Source organism: Gopherus evgoodei, chromosome 1 (genome assembly GCF_007399415.2).
Source record: "Gopherus evgoodei ecotype Sinaloan lineage chromosome 1, rGopEvg1_v1.p, whole genome shotgun sequence".
Taxonomy (NCBI): domain Eukaryota; kingdom Metazoa; phylum Chordata; order Testudines; family Testudinidae; genus Gopherus; species Gopherus evgoodei.
The window spans coordinates 132,740,025-132,764,886 of record NC_044322.1 but is presented as its reverse complement, the minus strand read 5'-3'; the positions used below and the strand labels follow the sequence as shown (position 1 = coordinate 132,764,886).

At 43.1% G+C, this 24,862-nt stretch overlaps 1 protein-coding gene across 4 annotated transcripts in view; it reads right to left on the bottom strand.

Moving 5' to 3' along the window:
* The window catches only part of SHROOM2 (shroom family member 2), a 195,717-nt gene extending 186,612 nt beyond the window's left edge, over window positions 1-9,105 (bottom strand). For 2 of the 4 annotated variants that reach the window (XM_030572508.1, XM_030572498.1), the window contains exon 1: window positions 7,844-8,504. In XM_030572508.1, the coding sequence (XP_030428368.1) occupies window positions 7,844-8,065 (222 nt within the window). In that variant the 5' untranslated portion in view covers window positions 8,066-8,504. Of the gene's footprint in view, window positions 1-7,843; window positions 8,505-9,069 lie in introns of those variants that run through there. The other 2 variants (XM_030572478.1, XM_030572487.1) reach the window with 2 other exon arrangements.
* Window positions 9,106-24,862: the final 15,757 nt, after the last annotated feature.

The following is a 24,862-nucleotide window of genomic DNA, read 5'->3' as shown; positions in this document are numbered from 1 at the left end:
ACTGTGACAACTTACTACAGCTATCAGAAGGCTGTTGCTGTTTGTTTGTTTTTTAATTTTTTCTGTCTGTAATTGGTACCATTTCTGTAACAGGATATATTTGAGAATCGTGTCAGAATAGTGGCAACAGACACAAGGCAAAACTATTTGTATTACACTGATAGAGAACTTAAATAATAAATTGATACGTTTAAAGCTGGCTAGGGGATTTAGCCACACAATTTCTATAAGTGGGAACTGTGTGGCTAGTTCCTCTGGCTGTTTTCATTTGATTATTTGTTTTAAAGAACCAATGGTTGATCAGGCCAGGCACCTATACATAACTGAGTGCGTTGAGGGTAGAGGGAGGAGGAAAGCAAGGCAACAGCAGCAAGTGTTCCTTTTTGCTAGTGACAAATAGGATTCTTCACACAACAACATGCGTTCTACTGTATCATTTTAAAACAGTGACAGGTGCTAAGGAAAAAAATATTAAGTACTGTTTCAGTATTACACACACTGTTTATAAAACTACATGCACATCAGTCAAAGAACACATCAGTCAAAGCAGAACCCTGTGACTTCTGAGAAGAGGGAATTTTTAGCCTCTCTTCTCAGCCAAGTTTAAAGATGATTCCTGTGAGTCACAAGCCATTTTATTCATTCTCTCTTATCTCAGTCCTCCTGTTGGCACAACATGAAGAACGATAATACATTTCCAGTTATGTTTTTGCCAGCAGTTTAATACATTACAAGATACTGTCCTGTGGAAAAGTTTCTAATGTTACCACGACTGTTCAAGTAAGAAAGCCTTCACTATGTAAATCAAGGCAGAGCTATTTAAATGACACAATGGATAGACAAACCAAAGGAACACTCATTCTACTTAACATAAGACATTCTTCACTCTTCTGTGTAGAAGCCCTCATAGAAAAGACAATGCCAATGTGGCATTAAGCTCCTTCCTTACCCGAAGTACCACTGGGGACCTCATAGAAGGAGCGGAACCAACTTAGCTTTTCCAGAATATTTTAACCCAAGCCACAGGGGGGCAGAAAGGAAAAAGTAATACAACCCAAAACCATATTCACTTGCATTGCTTTCACCTTAACACTGTGGAATCCCCTTTCTTATACTATTATAACATCTAGGAGTCCATTGTGCTAGGCCAGTGGTTCCTAAACTGGGGTTCATGAACCTCTGGGGGTTCGCTAAATGTTACAGGGGGTTCTCGGGGAAAAATTACAAAATGGCGGACAGAGCTGTCCCTAGGGATCCCGGGCAGCACGGGGCCAGCAGCCTAGAGTTCCTGGACTTCCAAGAGCTAAGCAGATCAAAGCAAGCATATCTGTTACACTGAAGAGATATAAACTTCAAGACTCCTTATAAGAAATGGAAAGGGAGGTGGATATTTTTTGCTGTTTTTTAAATTAAATAGGCAGCTGGGATTGTTTTTAAAATTATTATGAAGAACAAGTTCAAGCTTTGTTGTAAGATGTGTTGTCTGCCTGGACTGCTCAAGCCCTGAATGCTTGTGTGGGAGGAACTCTTTGAGTTGGCTTCTTAAATACCTTCCTTCTGTTTCACATCTGATACTCCTTGATGAAACATAGGAGCCCTGTCTTATAACAGGCTTATTCAAAGTGATACAAGCTACAAAAGTCAGATCTTGGAAGAGTGTTGCTGTTTTCATAATGTAATAAAATACTGTAATGATAAATAATAATACTAAATAGTGTGTAATAAGCATGTCATAAAAACAAATTTTATATTTCCAAGATCATTGCTTTTATAATTTATACTCAGGTAAAGGAGAAAATCCCTGGAAATATTCATTTTTAGGAGGAGATCGTGAGACTTGACATTTCAGTGAAAGGGGTTCACAGACTGTTAAAGTTTGGGAACCACTGGGCTAGGCACTGTGCAAAGACAGATCAAAGACAGTCCCTGCTCAAAGAGCTTGCAGTATAAGTGTAAGACAAGAAACAGATCAATATAGACAGATGGAAGAGTGAGGAAATAGTGAGACAATACTGGTCAGTATAATAGACAGTGGTCTCAGCTAACCAGCAGCCTAACCATTGTCAAGCTTTTTGTAGGCATCCCGGCAAAGGAGAGTTTTAAGGAGGGATCTGAAGAACAACAAAGGGGTAGATTTTGGGACAAGCCACTCAGCCAGGGTTAAGAGAAACAGCACAGTAAATAAAAGCTCTGTGTAGCTTGAAATCTTGTCTCTTTTACCAACAGAGATTGATCCAAATAAAGATATTATCTCACCCATCTTGTCTCTCTCTAAACCTTTAAGATGGCAAACTTCTGCCTACTGAGAAAAACAGCTGGAAAAACAACCCCCAACACTCCACAACAACAGGATACTACTTGTCCATGTTCAGAATCTTCATTCAACATGTAAATATTCCCTAAAAATGCTCTAAAGCCAGAGAGCGGTACACACAATGTAGCGTTTTAGGGAAGGTTTGATTTAGATAGTACTATCCCAAAGAGCAGCTCCACTCTAAGAACTAAATCAAGGGTTTGAAGAAAATTGAGAGGCATGAAGTATTTCAGGTGTGATTCTACATATTCAACTACTGGTTTTTATAGTCTACTGCTTTTTCCTAGAGATGGGGTTATGTAAATGAACAATATAGCTGACAATCATTAAGAGGAAGTGGTCTAAAGCTAATACCGTCTCTGCTCCCCGTGCATTTTCATCAAAAAAAGAATGAAAAGTTCACTAGCTAGAGATCATATTGAGCTCTGTGGTAGAGCACTATTAACAACCTGTGAATCAGCTATTTACCTTAGTGGTCCTTTTTTTGCACACACAGCAGAAAACATACAGCATTTTACCCACTAATATAAAGTTAGTTTTATAGTTACTAGCAAATCTGCACTTTATTTTGGAAAAGTATTACTGGTAAGTGTTCGTTTCAACAAAAAGCCTTAATTATAATAGACAACAGAGTCTTGGTCTCTCTTTTCTAGAGGACACATGTATGCTAAAACTCACAAAAACAAGATTTCAGTATCCTGTGTGTCAGGGGACAGGATTCATTTTTTTAAAAAATTCTATACGTACATACGAAAAAAAAAGAGCAACCGAGCCAAATCCTTGGCACATATATTCTTGATCTTTTCACCTAGCTGTAGTGTCAATCAATGAGCCATTTAGCCAGCCTGCCAAATGACTAATTTGTACAAAATGAAATGATTGGTTTATACTCGAGGAAACAGAAGTCTCCCTACAGAATTCTGTACAAATGGATAGCCATTAGTCTGAAAAAGAACTCTGATACACTTGAATCATTAAACAAACAAAAAAATTATTTTCATTTATATCATGTATTTAAAGTTACAGGATTCAAAAATTCTTTATAAAAAACAGCAGTCTCTTCTCCCACTGCTGAAATGCAGCTACTTTTGAAATGAAATAGCTCTACACAACCATTTCAGCCAGAAAATACGGGAGAATGCTGTTATCTAGTTAGAACAGAGAAATTTTACATCAAATGTAAATATTCAAATTACAATTTTCCCATTACACTTATTCTTTGTATTTTCATAGCACTTAGGAGCCCCAGTCATGAACCAGGATCCCAATGTACAAACACAGAACAAATCAAAACACCAGCACGCATGCCCATTAGAAAAGTATTGTGGAATTTTTAATGGAAAAAAGTAGTCAGGACTCTGAGGCCTCGTCCAGACTAGGGGAGGAAAATCGATCTTAGATACGCAACTTCAGCTACGTGAATAACGTAGCTGAAGTCGAATATCTAAGATCGAATTACTCACCCGTCCAGACGGCGCGGGATCGATGTCCGCGGCTCTCCGTGTCGATTCCGGAACTCCGTTCGGGTTGATGGAGTTCCGGAATCGATGTAAGCGCGCTCGGGGATCGATATATTGCGTCTAGACTAGACGCGATATATCGATCCCCGAGCAATCGATTTTAACCCGCCGATACGGCAGGTTAATCTGGACGTGGGCTATGTCTGCTTCTGATTTAAAGGTGACATCTCCAGTTGGAGCTTTCCTTCACCAGTGATTCAGAGGGAAGAGTTTCACCTACAGAATCAGCAACACTTCTTGCAACAACCCAGATTTCACTTGGAGGTCTCTCATCCAAATATGAACCAGGCCCAACCTTGATTAGTTTACAGAGATCATAGCTTGAGGAGGTATGGCTGCAGGCACTTGTTAAAGTAATTCTTTTAAGTAGTATCAGCATTACAATGCATCAAACTCTAAGCATACACTGCAAATGTTTCATATGCATTATCAGTAAAGTTATCTTGATCATGTTAATTCCAGGATGATTTGTGATTCGTTATATGTTGTCAGTATTGAACTGAATTCCAAATTGATATTTTCTATCCATCCCCCACGTCCAAACCTGGGAATGACAGGTACGTTTTCTGATTATTATCAAAAAGACATTTTAAAAGAGAAAAGTTAACTATATTTTAAAACTAGCTAGCTGTCAACAAAGAGATTATTTTTAAAGGTTCATCATGACAATATTGAGGTTTTCATTCTTAAATTCAGTGTTTGCTTGCTTCATTTAAAAAAAGAAAATGAGACAGTTAAAAGTCACACCAATAGAGAGAGTGGTAGTCCAGGTAAAGTAGAGATTCTGCAAGTTGCTATAAAAAGTCAATCCCCTTCCTTAAGGTTCAAAGTTACCATATTAGGCAAAAATAAGTAGCCTTTGGGGCAAATTTTCGGAATGCTCTAGAAGACAGGCACAGAGCTCTGGAAGAAATACAAAGCATAATACTATTACTTTTTAATGTAAAGATTTGCAAAACCAGATTGAAAATCCCTACTTTTTCTTTCAGGATTAAGATTTTATTGTCAAGCGAGGATAGTAAAACCAAAAGACACTGAAAAAATACATGTAAGTATTAGTCAACAATGCAGTTGCATATGGGTGGGGTGAGTTTCAGAAGACCGACTATGTTCAAGACCTGAACAAGCTGTATCATGTACCATTTTTCTTCATGATCATTGCATCAAAAGAGAAAAAAAACCAAAAACCTACCAGCAACCCCCCCCCCACACACACACAATATGTGGTGTGTGAACTCAGAAGTATGCTCCTGAAGTAGGTAGGTAGAACCTTAAGTTTTCTGTTTTAGTTGCAGGGTAAGAAGAAATATTGAAATGAGCCAGCTTAAGCACCCAATTAAATGGGATACGCTATTAGTACTGTTAATGGGTATGAGTAAGGTGACTCTAGTTTGACCTTTCTTTGCGAGTTGGATGAGTAAAATACTTCCTGCTCCCAACATTCCAATGCTTATGGCACACATACTTATCTCTCTACTGAGATTTAAACATAGATTTTCTTCAGTTTAGCATGCCTTTCCCTCAGTGCATTCTGATAGCTTGGTAGATTGTTAAACTGAAATTCAGTCAATTCAAAAAGAAAATCAGGACTAGTTTTAGAAATTACCCTTGCCCGATAGTCTCCCTACTCCTTTTATGGGGTTTTCGGGAGGGGAAAAAATTCTGTTTTTAATCTTTTCCAGTTATAGTAATCTTAGGTGCTACTTTTCAGACAGAGATATGATTTTTAAGCCAGTTGTGTCCCTTTATGTAGTAGTTGTCCTGCGTATGGTAAGGAAAAACAGGGAAGCAGACCTTTAGCCCACAAAATTCTTCCATGAGTTGATGACACCTTGGTCATCCTTGGTTCTCAAACACCCAAGGGACATACATGCAAAGACTCCAAACGCTTAAACAGATGTGTATCTTTGCTTATGAGGACTGTCCTATTACAACAGTAATGTTATAGATGTGCATCTTTGCAGAATCATGCCCTTGTCTGCCCCACTATGTGAGAATCTTCAGAATAGGAATCACTTCCAAAAGTGAGACTCTAACATAGCAACAAGTCCTCTTCTTTGGAATCTTCAAATTTCTGAGTTCTTGGGCCCTAAAACTAAAGGTACATGGTTGGAGGCAAGGTACATAGATGATAGACACTCACTTTTCTGTTTAGATAAGCCCTAATTTGGGAAGTCCAGAATACATAAACTTGTAAACCCATACACAGAGAGAAAAAAACCTACTTAGTATGGCAATAACAATAGAAAAGTTCTTGCTCTGGGATGTTCAAGGATTTGCTGACTCTCACATTCTTTATGTACTTGTAAAATAGGAACAGGCAACAGGCAAAATGTCCCTGGAGCTGGCAGACCAAGAGTTGTATTTCTCCCATAACAAAGCTTCAGAAAAATATATTTTGACTTTTTTTTTTGACTAAGGGTCTGTTTTTGTTTTTTGCTTGCATAACAAGACAACTGCCTTCATGGTTTTTAAACCATCAGTTAGATTTTGATGTAGTTGTTTAAGAAAATACAAGGGAATTCTTGGGTCAAAACATATACCACAATTGTCAACTTCTTAGAAAACATATAATAATGTACCCTTGTCAAGTAAGTAATGTGTGCCTAATAAACTGAAATATACATGATATATAACAGTGAAACTCAGCGTACACATACATAGACACTTTTTATCCAAGAGCATTTTCTTTCTTTCATACAACGTTTAATCATGTTCCACGAGAACTTTTGTTTTAAATCAGATTTAAAATACTATGCTAAATAAATATTTTGTAAAATTAACAAAATTCCCATGGAAAACTCAGCATCAGGACAATGAGTGCTAGCCTTTACTTTGAATTTTCCTGGCTTGTGTCCTGTACAATAATATAAAAGCCTAAAGTAATTTCTACTATGGATGGTGAGGGAAAATGTTCCTTCACTGCACTCATTTTCTCAATATTTCAACAGCCATTCAGAATGAATTGAAAGGTTTTTGATGGGGAGAAAAAGAAAATTAAAAGCAACAAATTGTTTTCTAGACGTTTAAACCAGCAACGTTTTTAAAGTTGTAAAGCTGATATGCTGTAGCCAAAAAATAGCTATTAGGTATAGCCTTATATATGGGTTTGACAAAAAGAACAGTTTTTCTGAACATACATAACTGTGCAATGAAATGTCAGACAAAACCCTGTCAAATATATATAGCAGTATTGATGTATACAAATGAAGAATACTGTAGTGTTCTGATACAATTACACTATAAAAATTACATAAGTAGTCAATAAACTAAAACTATAGAAGTACAGCTAAAGCACTTGTGCCCCTAGGTTTACTTTTCCAACAAGCAACAGAACACAACAGCCTAATAGGGAAGTTTATTGCTTTGTTTATTTACATTCTCACACATCCCTGGCCCCCTCCACCACCTCCCGCCGTTGTTCTTCTATTCCAGGTGCAGGCCAGTGCTAAAGAGGAGAAATGAGACAAGATTGAGCAGTACACTACTGGGGAAAGGGGAGCTGTACCGTTTGGACAAGGAACTATTAGAAGGTTAAGGAAATTATGAACCCATGATGTATGTGATCAAGCAGGAACTACGAGCAACAAGCAAATGTCTTCCACTAAGCAAGAAACTAAAAAACTCCAGCCGAGAAAGATCCCCCTTAAGTTCACGGGCACACTGCAATTCACATTAGGACCAAGAGCAACAAAAAATGGCAAAGGACATATTCTTATCATGCACTTTTCTCAAAATTGTTGACCAACTTTCAAGCTTCTAAGCCTGATCATGATATGAGACGCTTGTTAAAGAGACTGCGAGGGTTTTCAGCAAGGGTCGATACAAGTATAGTGTTCCCATGATTGTCATTCATTATGCCAGCCTATTGTTTGGGTCGTGTAACGACTATAGAGATATGGTTAACCTGAAAGGTGGGGGAAAGGAGAGATTACATACAACTAAAGATAAGAAAAATGGGCGGAACGTGTCAGGTAACAGCCCTCGCTCTCCTGCAAAGGTAACTTACCTTGGTGATGATGAGAGGTTCCCCATGCTCTCTTCCTCCTTTTAAGGTGAAGCCCCAAGGAGCCCCTCCAGTCAGCAACACTTCCACCAATTTGTACCCATCCCCTCCCCTCTGCTCCACCATCATCATCATCATCTGCCCCTGATCCACAAACACTGCATTCAGCCGAGGATCTTTGTCTGGAAATCTCTCCGGTCCGCCTCTGAACTCCACGTTCTCCATGGCGCTGCCGAGCTGCTGCTTCTGCGGCTACTCTAGAGGCAGGTTCCTGCTCAAATGTCTCAGCTTCTTCCTAGCCGGATCCAGCGTGCTGCGGCTGACCTAGAAACCACATACCTAACAAGAGTTTCAAGCGTGGTCCCACGGGGGTGGGAGTGATCCACCCCTGCTCGCCGCCTCCTCCTCCTGATCCCGCTTGAATGTTGCAAGCGGGGAGGCCACAAGTGGCGGGGGAGAGCTGGGGGGGGGGGGGGTTGCGAAACTGCTCTGTGCCCAAACTTGTGGGCACCTGGCGGCCCCAAGGCAGGCAGGCAGCGTTCACCCTGGCACCGCAGTGGGCTTGTCCGCAGCTGGAGAGGGAGGAAGCAGCTGCGATCTCCCTCCTTCGGCTCCCCCCAAATACTGCAGAGCAGGGAGCAAAGTCACAGCGGGCTTCGCAGCTCCCCCCTATGGGGGCGGGCGGGTCCCTCGGGCGCTCACACACGCCGGGAGGGGGAGGACCCAGGCCAGGGGCCCGCACTGGGCGAGGTGGGGCCAGACAAAGGCAGAGGCCGGGCAGCAGCGCAGCGGCTCGCCCGGGCACGAAGCGAGGGGTCACCAGTGGCCCGCGGCGCCCTCGCCGCAGGCACGAGTGGGAAGCGGGCAGCCGCTGGCACACAGGGGGCTGCTCCCCACCCCGGCCTGGGGTCTCATCCCCCCTCGGGCAACCAGCCGTGACCGTGAGCAACCCCCAGCGGCTGCACCCGCCGCGCTCCTGCCTGCCCAGCGCTCAAGCGGCGGAGGGGGCGGCAGCTGCTCAGGCCCTCGCGCCTCTCCCCGCAGCCAGCGCGCGTCTTCCCCTCCCTGCGGGGGCCGGGGCGGGAAGGGTTAACTGCTTTGTGTGCAGGGTCGGGTCCGCAGCCCCGGCCCCTGGCGGGCTGAGCCGGCTAGAGCAGCGGCTGGGGGCGGCGCTTCTGCTGGGTCTCGCTCGCGCCCCGGCTCTGTCCTCCCTGGAGCGCATCCCCTACCTGGCAGGCGGGAGGCGCCTCGGCTCCGGCCGCTGGCCCAGCTCCTGCGCCCTCCCAGTCCCTCTAGCGGCAGCCGGCGAGACAGGCGGGCCGGGGGCTCAGTCCCGCTCCTGGTGTAGCCAGGCCACAAAATTCCCCTGGGCAACTCCCAGGAGAAGCAGGAGCTGGCCCCCACTTTGCCAGTGTCCGGGGGTAGCCCTGTTAGTCTGGCGCCACAAAAACAAGGCAGAGTCCGGTGGCAGCTTAGTGACGAACACATTTATTTGGGCATAAGCTTTTGTGGGTAAAAAAACCACTTCACTTGCATCTGGAGAAGTGGGATTTTTTTTACCCACGAAAAGCTTATGCCCAAATAAATCTGTTAGTTTTTAAGGTGCCACCGGACTCTTCGCTTTGCAAGGGGCTGAATGCCCATAGACCTGCTGCACCCACCTGCCTTTCCCTACTGGCTTTAGCTACTTGCTCCAGGGGCCCCCAGAGCCTATAGTTATGTGTATTGGGGCAGGAGCTAGGAGACCCAATCATGAAGCAGGGCTCCATTGGGCTGGGAGGGGAGGGCTGTCCATAAATTACATAACATATTTTTGGTGATTTTCAAGACCCTCCCCCTTGTAACACTGAAGCAAACACTCCGTCATGGAGCCCACCCATTCCCGCTTATGCAGTACATAATTTATGGACAGCCCCTAGGCACTGGCCAAAATCAGCACAAAAAGACAGCACTTGCCCCAAAGACCTCACCATCTAAGTATTAGAGGAGGCAATGTCTGGTTACAGACAGATGGGGACAATGCAAGAAAACAATGAGACAATATTGGTCAATGCCCTAAGCAGCGGTCTCAGTTTTCTATAGGCATCACAGCAAAGGAGATTTGAGGGAGGAAAATAATATAGCAGAACGCAACATTCTTTACAAAGGTGGCCAAATATCATTTTATGGATAGGCAAGGCACTCTGTTTTCATGTTTTGTTAAATAAATTCCCTGGAACGTATTGGTGTTTGTTCAAAAAAAATTAAAGTTAGGTGAAAATTGGTGCATAAAATTAAATTAATAGTTTTCTGGGTAAATATTGGGAGACAGGAGCACAGGGAAAAAAGCAACAAATAGAGAAACATAAGGGTACGTCTGCACAGGAAAAAAAATATAAAAGAATTCCATGGCAGCGAGTCTGAGAGCCTGGATCAACTGAGTTCTGAGGTGATGGGGAAGGGTCTCAGAGTTTGGGTTCCAGCCTGAACCCAAACGCCCAAATAGCTATTTTTAGCCCTGTAATGTGAGCCCTGCCAGTCCAAGTCAGTTGACCTGGGGTCTGAGCTTTGCTGCTGTGGGGTTTTTTTTTTTAACTGTGTAGTGTTACCCTAAGATTATTGAAAGTAAGAGCAGTTAAATGCCATAGTTTATTGCACATGTCTATTTGTGTGTGCCTATATAGTAGCTTCTGCTACATTGCCTTACTTTAGCAGACAGCCTGGCATTTACACTAATTTATTATTAACATAAACACAATTTCCTAATGTAATGTATTGATTTTCTTAACATAATCAATATTTTTTGTCGAAAATTAAGGTGTAAATCAGTGGAAAACTAACAGCTTTTGTAAAATCTGGGAAATATTATTTAAAAATAGGTAAAAACCAAAAACAAAGAGCCTTGTAAGGAAACAGATGCAGAGTTTGGAACTTGCCCAGTGTCACAAGTGAATTGGGACTAGATCCATAAGGGGACTTAGGTATTGGAACGCTGAGCATCCCTACCGAATCAAGTCCCACAGTCTAGATAGGTAGAGGAATGCCTATTTTCCCCTTGCTTTATGGATTGCTCGGGGGCTTCGGGATGTAATCAGCATCCAGATGCCTAGAGTGAGACAACAGTGCACATACCCAGAGATAGGCTCTAAGACAACTTTTACAGCAAAAATTTAGGTGGTGAGTGAGCTTTGAGACCAACAGTGTTAGGCAGCAGCCAGGCAAGGGTATGGGGTTCGCAGTGGTGCCTAAAACTGAGATTTGGGTGCCTAAATCACCTAAATCACTGTAGGTGTTTATGATACTACTATACTAATCCATCTGATTATGTATTTATTTAATCATTCTCGCTGTTTTTATGATAAAGGCAGAGGCAGATTTACCATGAAACAAACAGTGCGGTGGCAGGGGGGCCCCAATGACAGGGGGCCCCCAAAATTCAGGACAAATCTCATCTGACAACCTGCAGGCTGCACAGCAGGGCTCAGGCAGGCAGGCTGCCTGCATTCTGTGGCTGGTGGCCCCACATTGCTCCTGGAAGCGGCTGGCTGCTGGCACATCTCTGCATGCCCCTGGCTAGGGGAGGCAGCTGCGCAGAGTGCCCCCACCTCAGGCAGTGCGCAGAGACCCACTGCCCCCCACCCCCAAGGGGCGCGCGGTGATGTGCCAGCAGCAGCACAGCAGGACTAAGGTGACTTCTTGCCCATGCTGCATCTCTCCCTTCGCGTCACGCCGCTCCCGGAAGCAGCTGGCATGTCCCTGCAGCTCCTTGGGGGGGGGTCTCTGTGCTTTGCCCCCACCCCAAGTGCCGATTCCGCAGCTCCCCTTGGCTGGAAACTATGGCCAATGGGAGCTGTGGTGGCATTGCCTGTGGGCAGCAGCGCTCAAAGACCCCCTGACCTCCCAGCCTAGGAGCTACTGCCAGAGATGTGTGCCGGTCGCTTTGGGAGCCACGCTGCCCAAGTTAAATATTGCCCCCTCACCTGCTCCCACACCACAAGCCCCTGCCCGTGCCCCAGCCCAGAGCCTACACCCAACACCCAAACTACTTCCCAAAGCCAACCCCCGCACTCCCTCCTGTAACCCAACCCCCTGCTCCAATCATGGTACCTCACTTTATTTTCATTTACTTCCTATTACTTGCAATATAGGAGAAGGATGAAGAAAAAAAGAATGAAGGCGGGGGAGATAAGAGAGAATGATCTTTTTCTTGGCGGGGTCCCCAGGGGGCAGCCCCAAAAATGAAGCTGTGCACAGGACCCCACTAACTCTAAACCTGTCACTAGATAAAAGACATTTACTAACAAAAGTAGGATGTTGTCACCACTATGAAAGAGTTTAAGAACCTCTGTTCTGTGCACTGTGCATACCGAAACGGTAACACAGAAACTATAACTATAGCAGGATATAGATCAGTTACAGGAGACTTTAGCAGAAAACAAATATACCAATTAATAGTGGAGCTCTCTAGAATGCAGATCTGTCAATTATTGTTCTAGTGAGCCTTTATGTGGGTGCTCAATTTGTTTATTTGTTTTTCTGTGGTCACCAGCTCAGAAATAAAGAAAAAACCTAGCTTCAATGACATTTTTCTGCTATCTTCTCTGTTAGTCTTAACACTGGAAAGCAAAGAATTTCCTGCCTTCGCCAAGAGACTCATATTTTAATTTCCTCATACATCTAAGTTTTATCTGCTAACCCAAATCAAGAGGGCATACAGCTTCAGCTGAACAGGAGTTGGCCTCTATGGCTATTGTTAGATCAGTCTGACTCAGTCCCACATCTCACGTAATGCTCTGTAAAATCTCCTACTCGCTATGGGTAGAAGCGCCAAAACTTGTTGGAGATTTTTACCCATCCTCTTCCATTTGTTTGCATTACCATAGTGCCTACCAACCCTAGTCATGGAGCAGGACTCAGTTGTGCTTGGCACTGTACAAACCTAGGAGAAAAAGATGGACACTACTGGAGTTTACAATCTAACTAGAAAGAATCTTCAGTTTGACCTCCTCCAAACCAGTACTTGATAACAAAGTCTTCATTCATCACAGTAACATAATAATACCAAGACACCCAGTGAATCATCCTGTTTTCTCCCCAGGCAGTTTTGTCTTACAAATTTTGCTTGACTGAGTATAAAAGATCTTATTGATTTAAGGTAAAAGCGACAGATGCATCAGGATGTCAAAGTAATTTAGCAACTAAGTTTACAGAATCTCTCATACTAATGAGAGAAAGGATGCAGCTATCGCCAAATGTGATATATTATTTCCACTTAACACTATGTATACACACACAGCAAAATAGTAAGATATATTTGCCTTCTTAACTATAACAGTCATTACTTGCATTCACTATTGTAATAAACCTGTGCATCCAATCAGAGAAGGCGGCAGGCAAGAGAAAAGAAAGGTAAGGAGAACAAATGGTCTTTCCCCACATATAGATTCTCTGGATAATGTCATGGTCCCATTGACATCAATTCTAATATTCCCATTGATTTCGGTGAGGCTAGGATTTCATCCACTAGGACCAAGATTATTGCTGACTCTGGAGTCCACTGATTGCACATCACTTAATAATGATACCCAGTTCTTTTAGGATTCTTTTCATTAGTAGATCTCAAAGTGCTTTACAAAGGAGGTTAGAATCACTATCCCATTTTATAGATGAGGATATCAAGGCATGCAGAGGTGAAGTGACTGGCCCAAGCTCATCCAACAGGCTAATAGCAAAACTAGGAATAGAACCAGGTCTTCTGAGTCCCATGATGGATGTCTTGTTTGCTAAGTCACACTGCCTCTGTCTAATTGAGATTATTGAATATGCATACTGCATAGTGTTAAACATGGAATCATTGTCACACTACTCAAAAGGATGATTGTGGTTGAGCAGAGAAACCTCACACCAGCAGAAAAAGGGATGAAGAGAGCCTGTAGGCCTAGGTGCCTTGCTATACCTACAGCCAATGCCAGACCTGGAGAGGGAAGAAAGACAACCTGGCTTGTTTAGGACTGGGAGAAAGGCTAGGCTGAGGTATCTGGGCTGATCTGGCTGTGGGAAGAGAAAGGGAGAATATGGGATGACTTGAGTTTGGTGAGGGGCTGGCTGAACTGGAATCATTCTGAGTGCAGGTGTCTGACTCAAAACAGCAAGGCTGGTCTGCAGGATCAGACTGGCTGGAAGGCCCAGCAGAAACAAAGCTGAAAATTGAAACTGACAATGAAAGAGGTAGCATGAGAGAGAAAGTTTCCTTGGACTGTGAAGGAGAAGCAGCAGGGAATGAGGAATGGTCTCAGCTCAGGAGAAAGAAAACAAGACTAGATAGATCAGGATTTAAAGAAGAAAGACTGCATAGGAATGAAAAAACAAAAGCACAGTGCAAGTCAACATTTCATAATTGTCAGATTGATGACAGAAGATTTGAAAACATATGTTAACCCCCTGAAAATGGCAGAATGATTAAAGTGAAGGGTTCGTGACATACAAAGAGCTAAAAGAATGCAGGTAGAATTGGTAGAATGTACAAATAAGGAGCAAGCTGAAAAACTTAAAACTGTAACCTTAGGGAAAATGGAAGTTACTTGCCAACTGCCTACATTCCTGCCAGAAGCCAGAAGGGTTGTATGGAGTGCTGCTAGGTTCGTATAGGGATGATGTTAGAAAGAGTAAGATAAAGATGAAGATAAAAGGTAAAGATAAAGTATTGTTTGTTAAATGCCTACTTAGAAGGAGAGAGGGAGAAAAACCAGCCATCTATGGTTGCATGCATGGCTCTTTAAAGGTGGGACACTTCCAGATAAGATAAAAATGGGGTATCAGTCTTTCTGGGTTAAATCATATATTCCCCCTCCCCTCATGAAGTGTTATATTTGTTAAAGGTTTAGACATGCAGCAGCCATTTGTAAAGGAACAATGAGGTGTAGAAAATATGGAGGAAATCACTCATGTGAGAACTGTGTAGAAGGAACAGAACCTAAATGCAGCAATTTCAGGGGAAAGCACAATGCAACATATAAAGGATGTGCCGTAGCAGAAAGAGCTATGGAAATACAACAGGTTAAAATCATTCAAAAAGTATCATTTGTGGAGGCTAGCAAAAAGGTACCCACTGCAGAAAATAGAAAAAGAAAAAGTCTGAAGTAAGGAAAAAGATGTATAGGGCAGCAGAACTCATCTCTGGTCAGGGCTGAGGATTTACGGCATCTTGAAGATGGAGAAAAAAACCCTGAAAGGATTAAAATCATAGCAAAAGCAGCAGGGAAATATCTAAAGACAAACACTCTCTTGATAGACTGCATTCATGTGATTTTAAAGGAAGGCAATAATACAGCTTAAATAACATGGTCTTAATGATCTTTAGCTGGAATGTGCATAGTGTAATAATCATGGACAGGAATTTATGAAAGCCAGCACTGCAAGGGCGGGGGGCATGGGGAAGCCTGATGCAATGTGTGTGCAAGAAACATGGCTAACAAATAAACTTGTGTTCAGTCTTCCGGGATATGATAGCCCCTTGATCCCTCCAGAGTATGTCAGAAGAGGGTAGGTGGTCTGTATATTTATAGAAGAGGGACTCAGTTATGTCAAAATAGATGTGCAGAAACTCAATTTTGAATATAATGCGATTGATATTCCCACGCAGAACAAAATCACATATACGGCTTTATAATATTATAATTCATGTACAAAATTAGTTATTTTATAATTGGAAAAACTAGGTAATTTAAAAAAACATTAATAATTTGCACAGATTTTAATAGTCACGATGAGCTATGGAGAAGTAAGAAAACTGACCTACATGGTAAATGCTTAGAACAATTTATTGATATGCATAACTTAGAAATATTGAATACAGGAACACCTACAGGATTTAATTCAGAGGATGGATCCTTTTCTCTTTTGCATTTGGGAATTGCAACAAATAATATAGTTAGCAAATGCAGCTGGGAAATTCATAAAGATGACAAAATGTGAATGAACTCTTCCCCAGAAATATTGAGTACCAAGGCAAAGGAAATGTCAAAAACACAGAAAGAGTTCCTAGATGGAATTTTCAAAAAGCTGATTCGGGCCTTTTCAAGATTAAATGTGACGAATATCTATGCACAAGTGAAAACCTAGGAGAATTCGATGACAACATAATAAAAAGAATTACAATAGCAGCTGATCTGGCCATCTACAAAACATCAAATTGCCCCCAATTTATAAATCTGGTTCCCTGGTAGAATGAGGATTGCAAATTAACAATCAAGGAAAGAAATAAGGCATACAAGCAGGCAAAACACACAATGAATAGTAAAGACTTAATGATTTATAAAAGATGTAAGGCAGTGGCACAAAGATTATCATAAAGACAAAAAAAGAAAGTTGGAGAAATGTCTGTGGAAAATTGAGCAAAGATTCAAAGCTTTCAGAAATGTATAAGCAAAGAATGAATGGAATTTGAAGTAAAAGTAAGTGTATACCTGATCTTATTGTAAACAATAAAATAGAGGTCTCCAACTAAGGAAATACAGCCATTTTAGCAAAAGAATTCCAAAAGGTCAGTAGTGACATGAATCAAAACAATCAGTGTCATGAGCAAAAAAGGAAAAGTGTGAACTATTAAATGGCCGGGAAAAAAATACTGATGATGTGTTTAACAAAAATTGTCGTATTCTGGAGCTTGTTGCAGCCATTAGAAAAAGGAATAACCCATCTCCAGGTAAAGATAATATAAGTAATGAAATGCTTTAACACTTGTCAGAAGGGCATCTTAAGATTCTGCTGTGGTTATATAATGCTATATGGGAAAAAGGACTGCTGCCAATAGAAAGGAAACAAGCACTGGTGATACCAATTAGGAAATCAGGTAAGGTACAAATGAGACCTGCTGCTTATAGTCCTACTGCCCTCACATCATGTATAGGAAAAATGAAAAGTGTAAGACTAGTGGAATACTTGGAGAAAAATTATGTTATAACTGAGGTACAAAGTGGTTTCAGAAAAGGAAGATGCACTGTTGACGATAAGGCAAGACTAGAAACGGAGGTACAAAAAACCAGAAAGACTAAGAATCTTATTATAAGATTCCTGAATGCTGAAAAAGCACATGACATGCTATGGGGGGAAGGGTTCCTATATAAACTAGCCAAAATTGGAATAAAAGGGAGAATTTTTTGATGGATAAGGGACTTTTTTAATGTGGCAGAACTATACAAATCAAAGTGGTAACAGCTTTATCAAAAACCTACATGTTTACAAATGGAATTCCACAATGGAGTATTATCAGCCCTACTTTGTTTTCCATTATGATAAATGAACTCCCAGAGAGTGTGCAGACAGGGATAGGTATTTTCCTTTTTGCAGACCACTGTGCTGTATGAACTAAGCATAAAAAGCAAAGTAGCCATTCAAAAGCTAAATGAGGCACTCTAGAGAATTTCCAAGTGGGGAAATGACTGGGGATTTAAATTCTTACTTGCAAAAACTAAGGTAATGTTTTTAACCAGGAAGAAGATCAAGAAAGACCGGGACTTATTTCTTTATGGTGAAAAAGTCAAGTAGTTCAAAAGTTTATGTTTTTAGGAGTAGTATTTGATTATAAATTAACTTGGAAAGATCACAAATAGTGTAAAAATAGGGTGAATAACGTATGTGTACTTGGAAACAAATGGGGTGCAGATAAGAAGGTATTGATGATGATGTATTGAGCATTGATAGACCAGTTTTAGACTATGGATGCCAAGCTTTTGGTTCAGCCTCAAAGACAACTCTTGGAACTCCTTCAGGCTCAAACTCTGAGATTGGCATGTAGTACAATGATAACAACACCAGTGCTGTGTTTCCTGCCACTGGAGAAGCACCTATAAATGTCAGGATGAAACTATTAGACCTAACCCTTTGGGCAAAGGTAAAAGGGAATAATGAAAATAGAAGTTCACAACAGTTTTATGAGCATTGATGGTTGCTTAGTGGACAAAATTATATGGATTGCTACAAACTTCCTCATACTATCAAGGTAAAAAAATGGGTAAAGGACTTCTGTAAAAAAGAAAAATGGAGAGAACTAAAACTTTTAAGTAATAAGAAATTAAATTACAGTTGAGCAACTATTCCCCCAGTTGTGGACTTTGAGTTGTATGAAAAAAACCAAGGGAAAAAACCACACACACACATTATAACTAAACCCACATTTGAGTTACAGATATTTTTAGTAAAAGTCATGGACAGGTAACAGGCAGTAAACAAAAAGTCATGGCCCAGGACCTGTCCATGACTTGTACTATATACTCCTAACTAAAACTTGGGCTGGGGGCTGCGGGTGCTTGGGGAGGTGGGCGCTCTGGGGTTGCCCTGGGTGTTGGGGGACATGACCTAGGCCGGGGCGGCTCTAGATATTTTGCCGCCCCAAGCACGGCAGGCAGGTTGCCTTCAGCGGCTTGCCTGCGGAGGGTCTGCAGGTCCCACGGCTTCAGCGGACCTCCCGCAGGCGTGCTGGGGACTGGAGCCGCCCCTGGGCCTAGGACCCCTGCTGGTGGTGGGGGACGGGCTGGTGGTGGCGCATGGCCCAGGACTCCCACTGGTGCTGGGGGGGGACGGACAGTGGCGCATAGTCCGGGATCTCCACTGGTGCTGGGAGGAGGCAGGGGGGGCAGGCATTGGTACATGACCTGGGATCCCTGCTGTTGTGCTAGGTGGGGGGCTTGGTGGGCTGGCAGGCTCTCTACCCAGCTCCGTGTGTCCCTGCACCTCCTAGGGGGAGTGACGGCCAGGAGGGCTCTGCACACAGGCCCCACCACAAGCTTTGGCTGTGCAGTGCCCATTGGCCAGGAACCACAACCAATGGGAGCTGAGGGTGCAGTGCTTGCAAGCAGGGATTGCGCACAGAGTCCCCTGGCCACTCCGCCTAGGTCAGGAGCTGCAGGGTCATGCCAGCCTCTTCCTGGGAGCACTCCCCAGGTAAGCGCCACCCTGCACCCCAACCCAGCCCCGAGCCCCTTCCTACACTCAAACTGCCGCTGCTGCTGCTGGTCCAGAGCCAGCCACACCAGCCACTGCAAAAGTCTCAGAGGTCACGGAAAGTCACAGAATCCGTGGCTTCTGTGACTCTCATGACAGATACACAGCCTTAATTATGACCAATGAAATTTCTTAATTTATTTGTGAAAAATGGGGCCAGCTTTGTCAAGACTGTACGGACAGATGAAAAGATGACAACATGAGTAGAGAGGGAACAGCCTTCTGTGTTTCCAGTCTTGGAATCTAGAAATCTCAAAAGCTATCAGGTTACATGACTGTTCCGATGGCTGAACATATGGGGATAATGTTGGCACTAACCTGGATTAGAGATATCTGACTGGCTGTAGCAGTAATTTTATCTGATTCTTTGTCAGGCATTATGATAATCAGAACAGGGACTTCGGAAAGCAGAGATGAATTAGTAAGTGAAACAATGCTCCTAATTATGGAAATAATACAAGCAGGTATTTGTGTGAAAATAGCATGGATCCCGGGGCATATTGGAATACCTGGAAATGAGATCATAGAATCATAGACTATCAGGGTTGAAAGGGACCTCAGGAGGTCATCTAGTCCAACTCCCTGCTCAAAGCAGGACCCATCCCCAAATGATGGCCAGCAAAGCAGCAAAACAAGCTCTAGAAAATGAGCAGGTGAATATTAAGATACGCTTAAAGTAGATAAAAAATTTAAAAAGTGTGGCTATGCAGGAGTTTGTGAAGGGATGGCAAGAACTCTGGACTAAGGAAATGAAAGGATGAAGGTTTTATGATGTAGTCTCAGAAATCAAAGATAATTACTATGCTGTACAGTCATGATAGAAAAAGTGAAGTAGTCATTTTTAGAGTGTTAAGAGGTCATTGTGTCTTAAATGGTAAGTAAACTGTATTCAAAAGACATACAGATGTAATGTGTGCAGAACCAAAGAAACTTCTTGACCATGTGGCATTGTGGGCAATATTCAATGAAAAAAATGTTCCTTTATGAAAAATGGAGTCAGCTTGGAATCCAAGATTTTTTCCTAAAGGGACTAGTGAGAATGTCAGAACAACAGAATGCAGGGGAGCGGGGGGCGGTGGGGGGGGGAGTCTTGTTGCATTTCCTTCAGGATACTAGACTGAGTGAAAGGCTATAAACAAACAACAAGTAAAACTTGGCTAGAAATGAATGAAGAAAGTGGTGGTCATGGCCTTGTATGATGAGGCTGCTGCACCAAAAAAACAAAGACAAAGATCAGGGCAGACTGGAGAAGAGGCAGGAAGTAGCTCTGCCTCTCTACATGAGGGGAGTCTCACTACGAGCTTGGAGGCCATGGATCAGCATCCATGTCATGCTTCCCGTCAGTGCCCAGCCTGGGCCAGGGAAGCTAACGATCCAACCAATGGACCAAATTCAGTGATGAATCCTAGTCACATGCCACCTGGAGCATGTTGCACGTATGCTCAGAAGCCAGACAGACAGGGCAACCACTAGGGGAGAAGCACTGTGTTCCTGACTGAGTGAGAGAGACAGTTGAGGGGACTGGGAGCACCTAGCAGTGAGTGAACTTTACTGTTTCACCATAAGGGCACTGTGGGGATAGGCCCCCTCCATCCTTACATCCATGCCTACCCAGAGGGACCTGAGGCTATGGCAAGGTGCTGCAAAATGTCCACAAGAGGATACTACTCCAGGTGAGACACCACAGACTGTTTGGACTATTGGGGCCATGTCCCAAATGGAAGGAATGTAGGTAGAAAGTAGCCCAGGGCAGTTGACTTAGACTCTCTGCCTGGCTCTGGGCTGGGAACCAGTGGACAGGAAAAGCCTGGGTCCCCCAGCACAACTGTTTAAGAGCTGAGGCCCAGATGTGGGTGGAGGAAAGAAGGTTCCCAGCCTAGGGTCAGGAACCAGACACCTCTGCTCAGGGCCGGCTCTAGCCATTTCGCCGCCCCAAGCACAGCGGCACACCGCGGGGGGCGCTCTGCCGCTCGCTGGTCCCACGGCTCCGGTGGACCTCCCGCAGGTGTCCCTGCGGAGGGTCCATTGGTCCCGCGGCTCCAGTGGAGCATCCGCAGGCATGCCTGCGGGAGGTCCACTGGAGCCGTCTGCCGCCCTCCTGGCAACCGGCAGAGCGCCCCCCACAGCATGCCGCCCCAAGCACGTGCTTGGCGCGCTGGGGCCTGGAGCCAGCCCTGCTTCTGCTGTCCGGTCAGCAAAGCAATGGGCTGGAAGTTAGGTGTGTTAATCACTAGGCTGCCCTCCAAGCATCCTATCACAGTGATCTTACTGACTGTAGCAACTAGAGAGGAGTTACACTTCTCTCTGTTGTAGAGAAAGTCTTCCACAGTGTGATATTACACAAGATAAAAGAGACAGTGGATGCAATGCTTAGGGAAGAATGGGCTGACTTCCAGCTCAAGAGATCCTGTGCAGTTCAGATAGTCACACTAGAGCCATCATAGAAGAATGTATAGAATGGCAGGCTCCCCATAGCATCAGTTTCCTTGATTTTCAAAATGCATTTGATGGCCTGCATAAGCATACGTTGTGGAATATTCCTTAGTGTTACGGAATTCTAGTTAAAGTCATCAACATCATCACGGCTATATACTGTGATGCAAGGAGTGCTATAAGGGAGAACAACCTGAGAAGTGAATGGTTCACTATGGACACTGGCATGAAACAGGGCTGCATTCTATCTCCACTGTTTGGCATTGCCATGGACAGAATAATTAGCATCACAAACAGTGATCTAGCATAGGGAGATTGCAAAATAAGACCTAGACTTTGCTGATGATATCATACTATTGAGTGACACCCCCAAAAAGCTTACAAAAAAAGACAGACAGCTTGGCAAAGACAGCAGGCCAAGCAGGGCTCAAAATCACTTATACCAAAACAAACACCTTAGAAAACCAGATGTCAAGCAATAATATATTAGAAGACAAAAACATCAAGAAAGTAGAACAGTTCATTTACTTTGGCAGCACCATACTATCCAACGGAGACCTCTAGAAAGAAGTGACATCCAAGATAGGAAAGGTATCCGCAGCATGCACTAAACTAAATGTATGGAAATCGAAGATACACAGCACCAGAACAAAATTGAGAATTTTCAACTCAGATGTAATCTCAGTGCCAACCTACACTGCTTTACAGCCAAAATGCTTCTGAAATAAATGTAGTCCAACTTTACTAATTCTGGGTCACTAAGAACGAAAATGATGCTTAAAATTGTTGATTGGCTCTAGTTTTCAATATATGCTATTGGGTCATTATATACGACCCTTGACTTGGGAATGGCGGAGGATAAGTGAGTTATAAAGGGAAGGGATCTCAATTTAAACCAGAAATGACTAAAATACATCTTTGACTGGATCTATGAATAAATCTATAACTGGGTTTGGACAGTACCTGCTTTTTAGGCAAAACGATGAATGATGCAATCTGAAGCTAGTATTGCATCATACATGATATGAATTGCATCATATTATTCCTAGAAGTCATGGATGATGCAATCATAACGAAGCTTACATCACTCTGCTGAACAAATTGCCCTATATCAGCTCTAGAAAGCATACAGTGTCGTGCTCTCTTATTTGTCAGTGTTTGATTTTGCAAAGGGTCACATTTCTGTTTAGCCAAAGTGAGCAGAGATGCCTCGTTCTTGTGTGAACAGTGCAGATAACTTCTGCTATGTTTGTGGTGAAGTGACTTTTGCATCACAAAAGCGCAGTATAACCACTATGGTTAAGAAAGCCTATCACCTTTATTTTGGCTGCAAAATTGGAGATCAGGACAAGAGGTGGGCCCCACACATATGCTGCAACAAATCTTTGCTGTGGTTGAACAGGAAAAGGAAATCTATGCCTTTTGCAGTGCCAATGATTTGGAGAGAGCCAACAGATCATCCCAGCAATTGTTACTTCTGCATGGTGCCTCCAGTTGGGAAAGGTGTGTCAAAGAAGAAAAAGTGGACTGTGCATTATCCAAACATTCCATCAGCTATACGCCCAGTACCCCACGGAGAAGGACTGCTGGTTCCTGATGCACCAGAATCATTCTCACTTGAGTTAGATGAGGAAGAGGAAGAGGATGAAACTTCTGGTCCTGAACCATCAGTGTCACAGGACCCACATTTTCTCCCATCCTCCTCCTCTGAACCACACCTCATAACACAAGGTGAACTGAATGACCTTGTCAGGGATTTGGAACTACCCAAGAGTAAGGCAGAGCTGTTGGGCTCCAGACTACAGCAGTGGAATCTCCTGGCAGGCTATCAGGGCAAATGGAGCCCATCAGTGCTTGCAGACTATTGCTGGACGGTGACAAGAGATGCTCCATTTAATGAATACAAGAGATAAGCCAAGAAGCGCCGAGTAGACACTGAATAGGACTAAACTATGTACATAATAGTTTTTTGCCTTTTGTTTCATAATAAATTTTATTTATATAATCCTTTTGCTGATTTTTAAAGTGTTACATAAACAGGACAGGTGAAATATTATCATGTAAAGCAACCATAAACACATGAAGGTTTACAATTTATGATTAAAACTCTACTATCTACACAATATACCTAGACATAAAATGTAAAAACTTAAATATCTTAGAAACAGTAGCCAATCAGTTGTTTTAATTGTCATGTTTGAATTCAGCACATCAAAATACATAATAAATATCACATTTTATCTCTGAAGCAGACGACTTCTCAAAAATTGTAGACCAGTGCTACAGTTTAAGAGCTGGAGATCTACTAAAATGTTAGATAGAAAACTAGATGCCTTGGAAAATAAGTGCCTATGAAAGACTCTGGACAATGGATGGAGAGAGATTATCACTAACAAAGAGATCTGAGCAAAATCACCAGCTAACAGACTCCCATATGAATCTGTCAAGTGGAAACCAACTGGTGTGAAGAAATGAGGGTGCCCAAGAGAAGCCTTAAGAAGAACCCTTAGCAAGGAACGGCAGAACAGTTGATCAGAAATATGCTTTTAATATAAAACTCTGTTTTATCCTAAATGAGGTGAAATCTCCAATAACAGGTCAATGCTTTTGTAAAGGCCTTCAGGGAATTTCCCATGAAAAGTTTCTGCCAATTCATAATAGCTATACTCCTAGCTGTAATCATTCACTAGCCTTAGTGAAGAGCTAAACACAAAGTTAACAATAAAGGCCAGATTCTGATACCCTTATTCATATTGAATAGTATTTCATTCCACAAGTATGTACATTGATTTCAAGGGGACTACCTGACTAAGTCCCACTCAGTGACTACTTGAGTTCTACTTAGGGTGATCAGATGTCCCGATTTTATAGGGACAGTCCCAATATTTGGGACCTTTTTTTATATGGGGTCCTATTACCTCCCACCCCATCCTGATTTTTCATACTTGCTATCAGGTCACCCTAGTTCTACTCAGTGTGGATATGGGTGGCATAAATTGTTCCCACCTGCTTAGTTCTAGTCTCAGAAGCATTAAACTCTCTTCCTTTCACAGCATTCCTTCCATTTCTTTCCATATTGATGCTTGGGTGACCAGGTGTCTGGTTTTCAACTGGAACACCCGGTCGAAAAGCAACCCTGGAGGCTCTGGTCAGAACTGCCAACCAGGCTGTTAAAAGTCCGGTTGGCGGTGCTAAGGCAGGCTAGTCGTCCTGGCTCCACACTGCACCCCAGAATCATAGAATATCAGGGTTGGAAGGGACCTCGGGAGGTCATCTAGTCCAACCCCCTGCTCAAAGCAGGGCCAATCCCCAGACAGATTTTTGCCCCCAATCCCTAAATGGCCCCCTCACAACCCTGGATTTAACAGGCCAATGCTCAAACCACTGAGAAGCGGCCAGCAGGTCCAGTTTCTAGGTGGGGCACGGGGCTCCACATGCTGCCCCCACCCCAAGCACTGGCTCCACACTCCCATTGGCCAGGATCCACAGCCAATGGGAGCTGCAAGGGCGGTGCCAGCAGGTGAGAGCGGCATGCATGGTCGCCTGCCTCACTCCGCCTAGGAGCTGGACCTACTGGCTGCTTCCTGGACCCATCGCGGAGTCAGGACA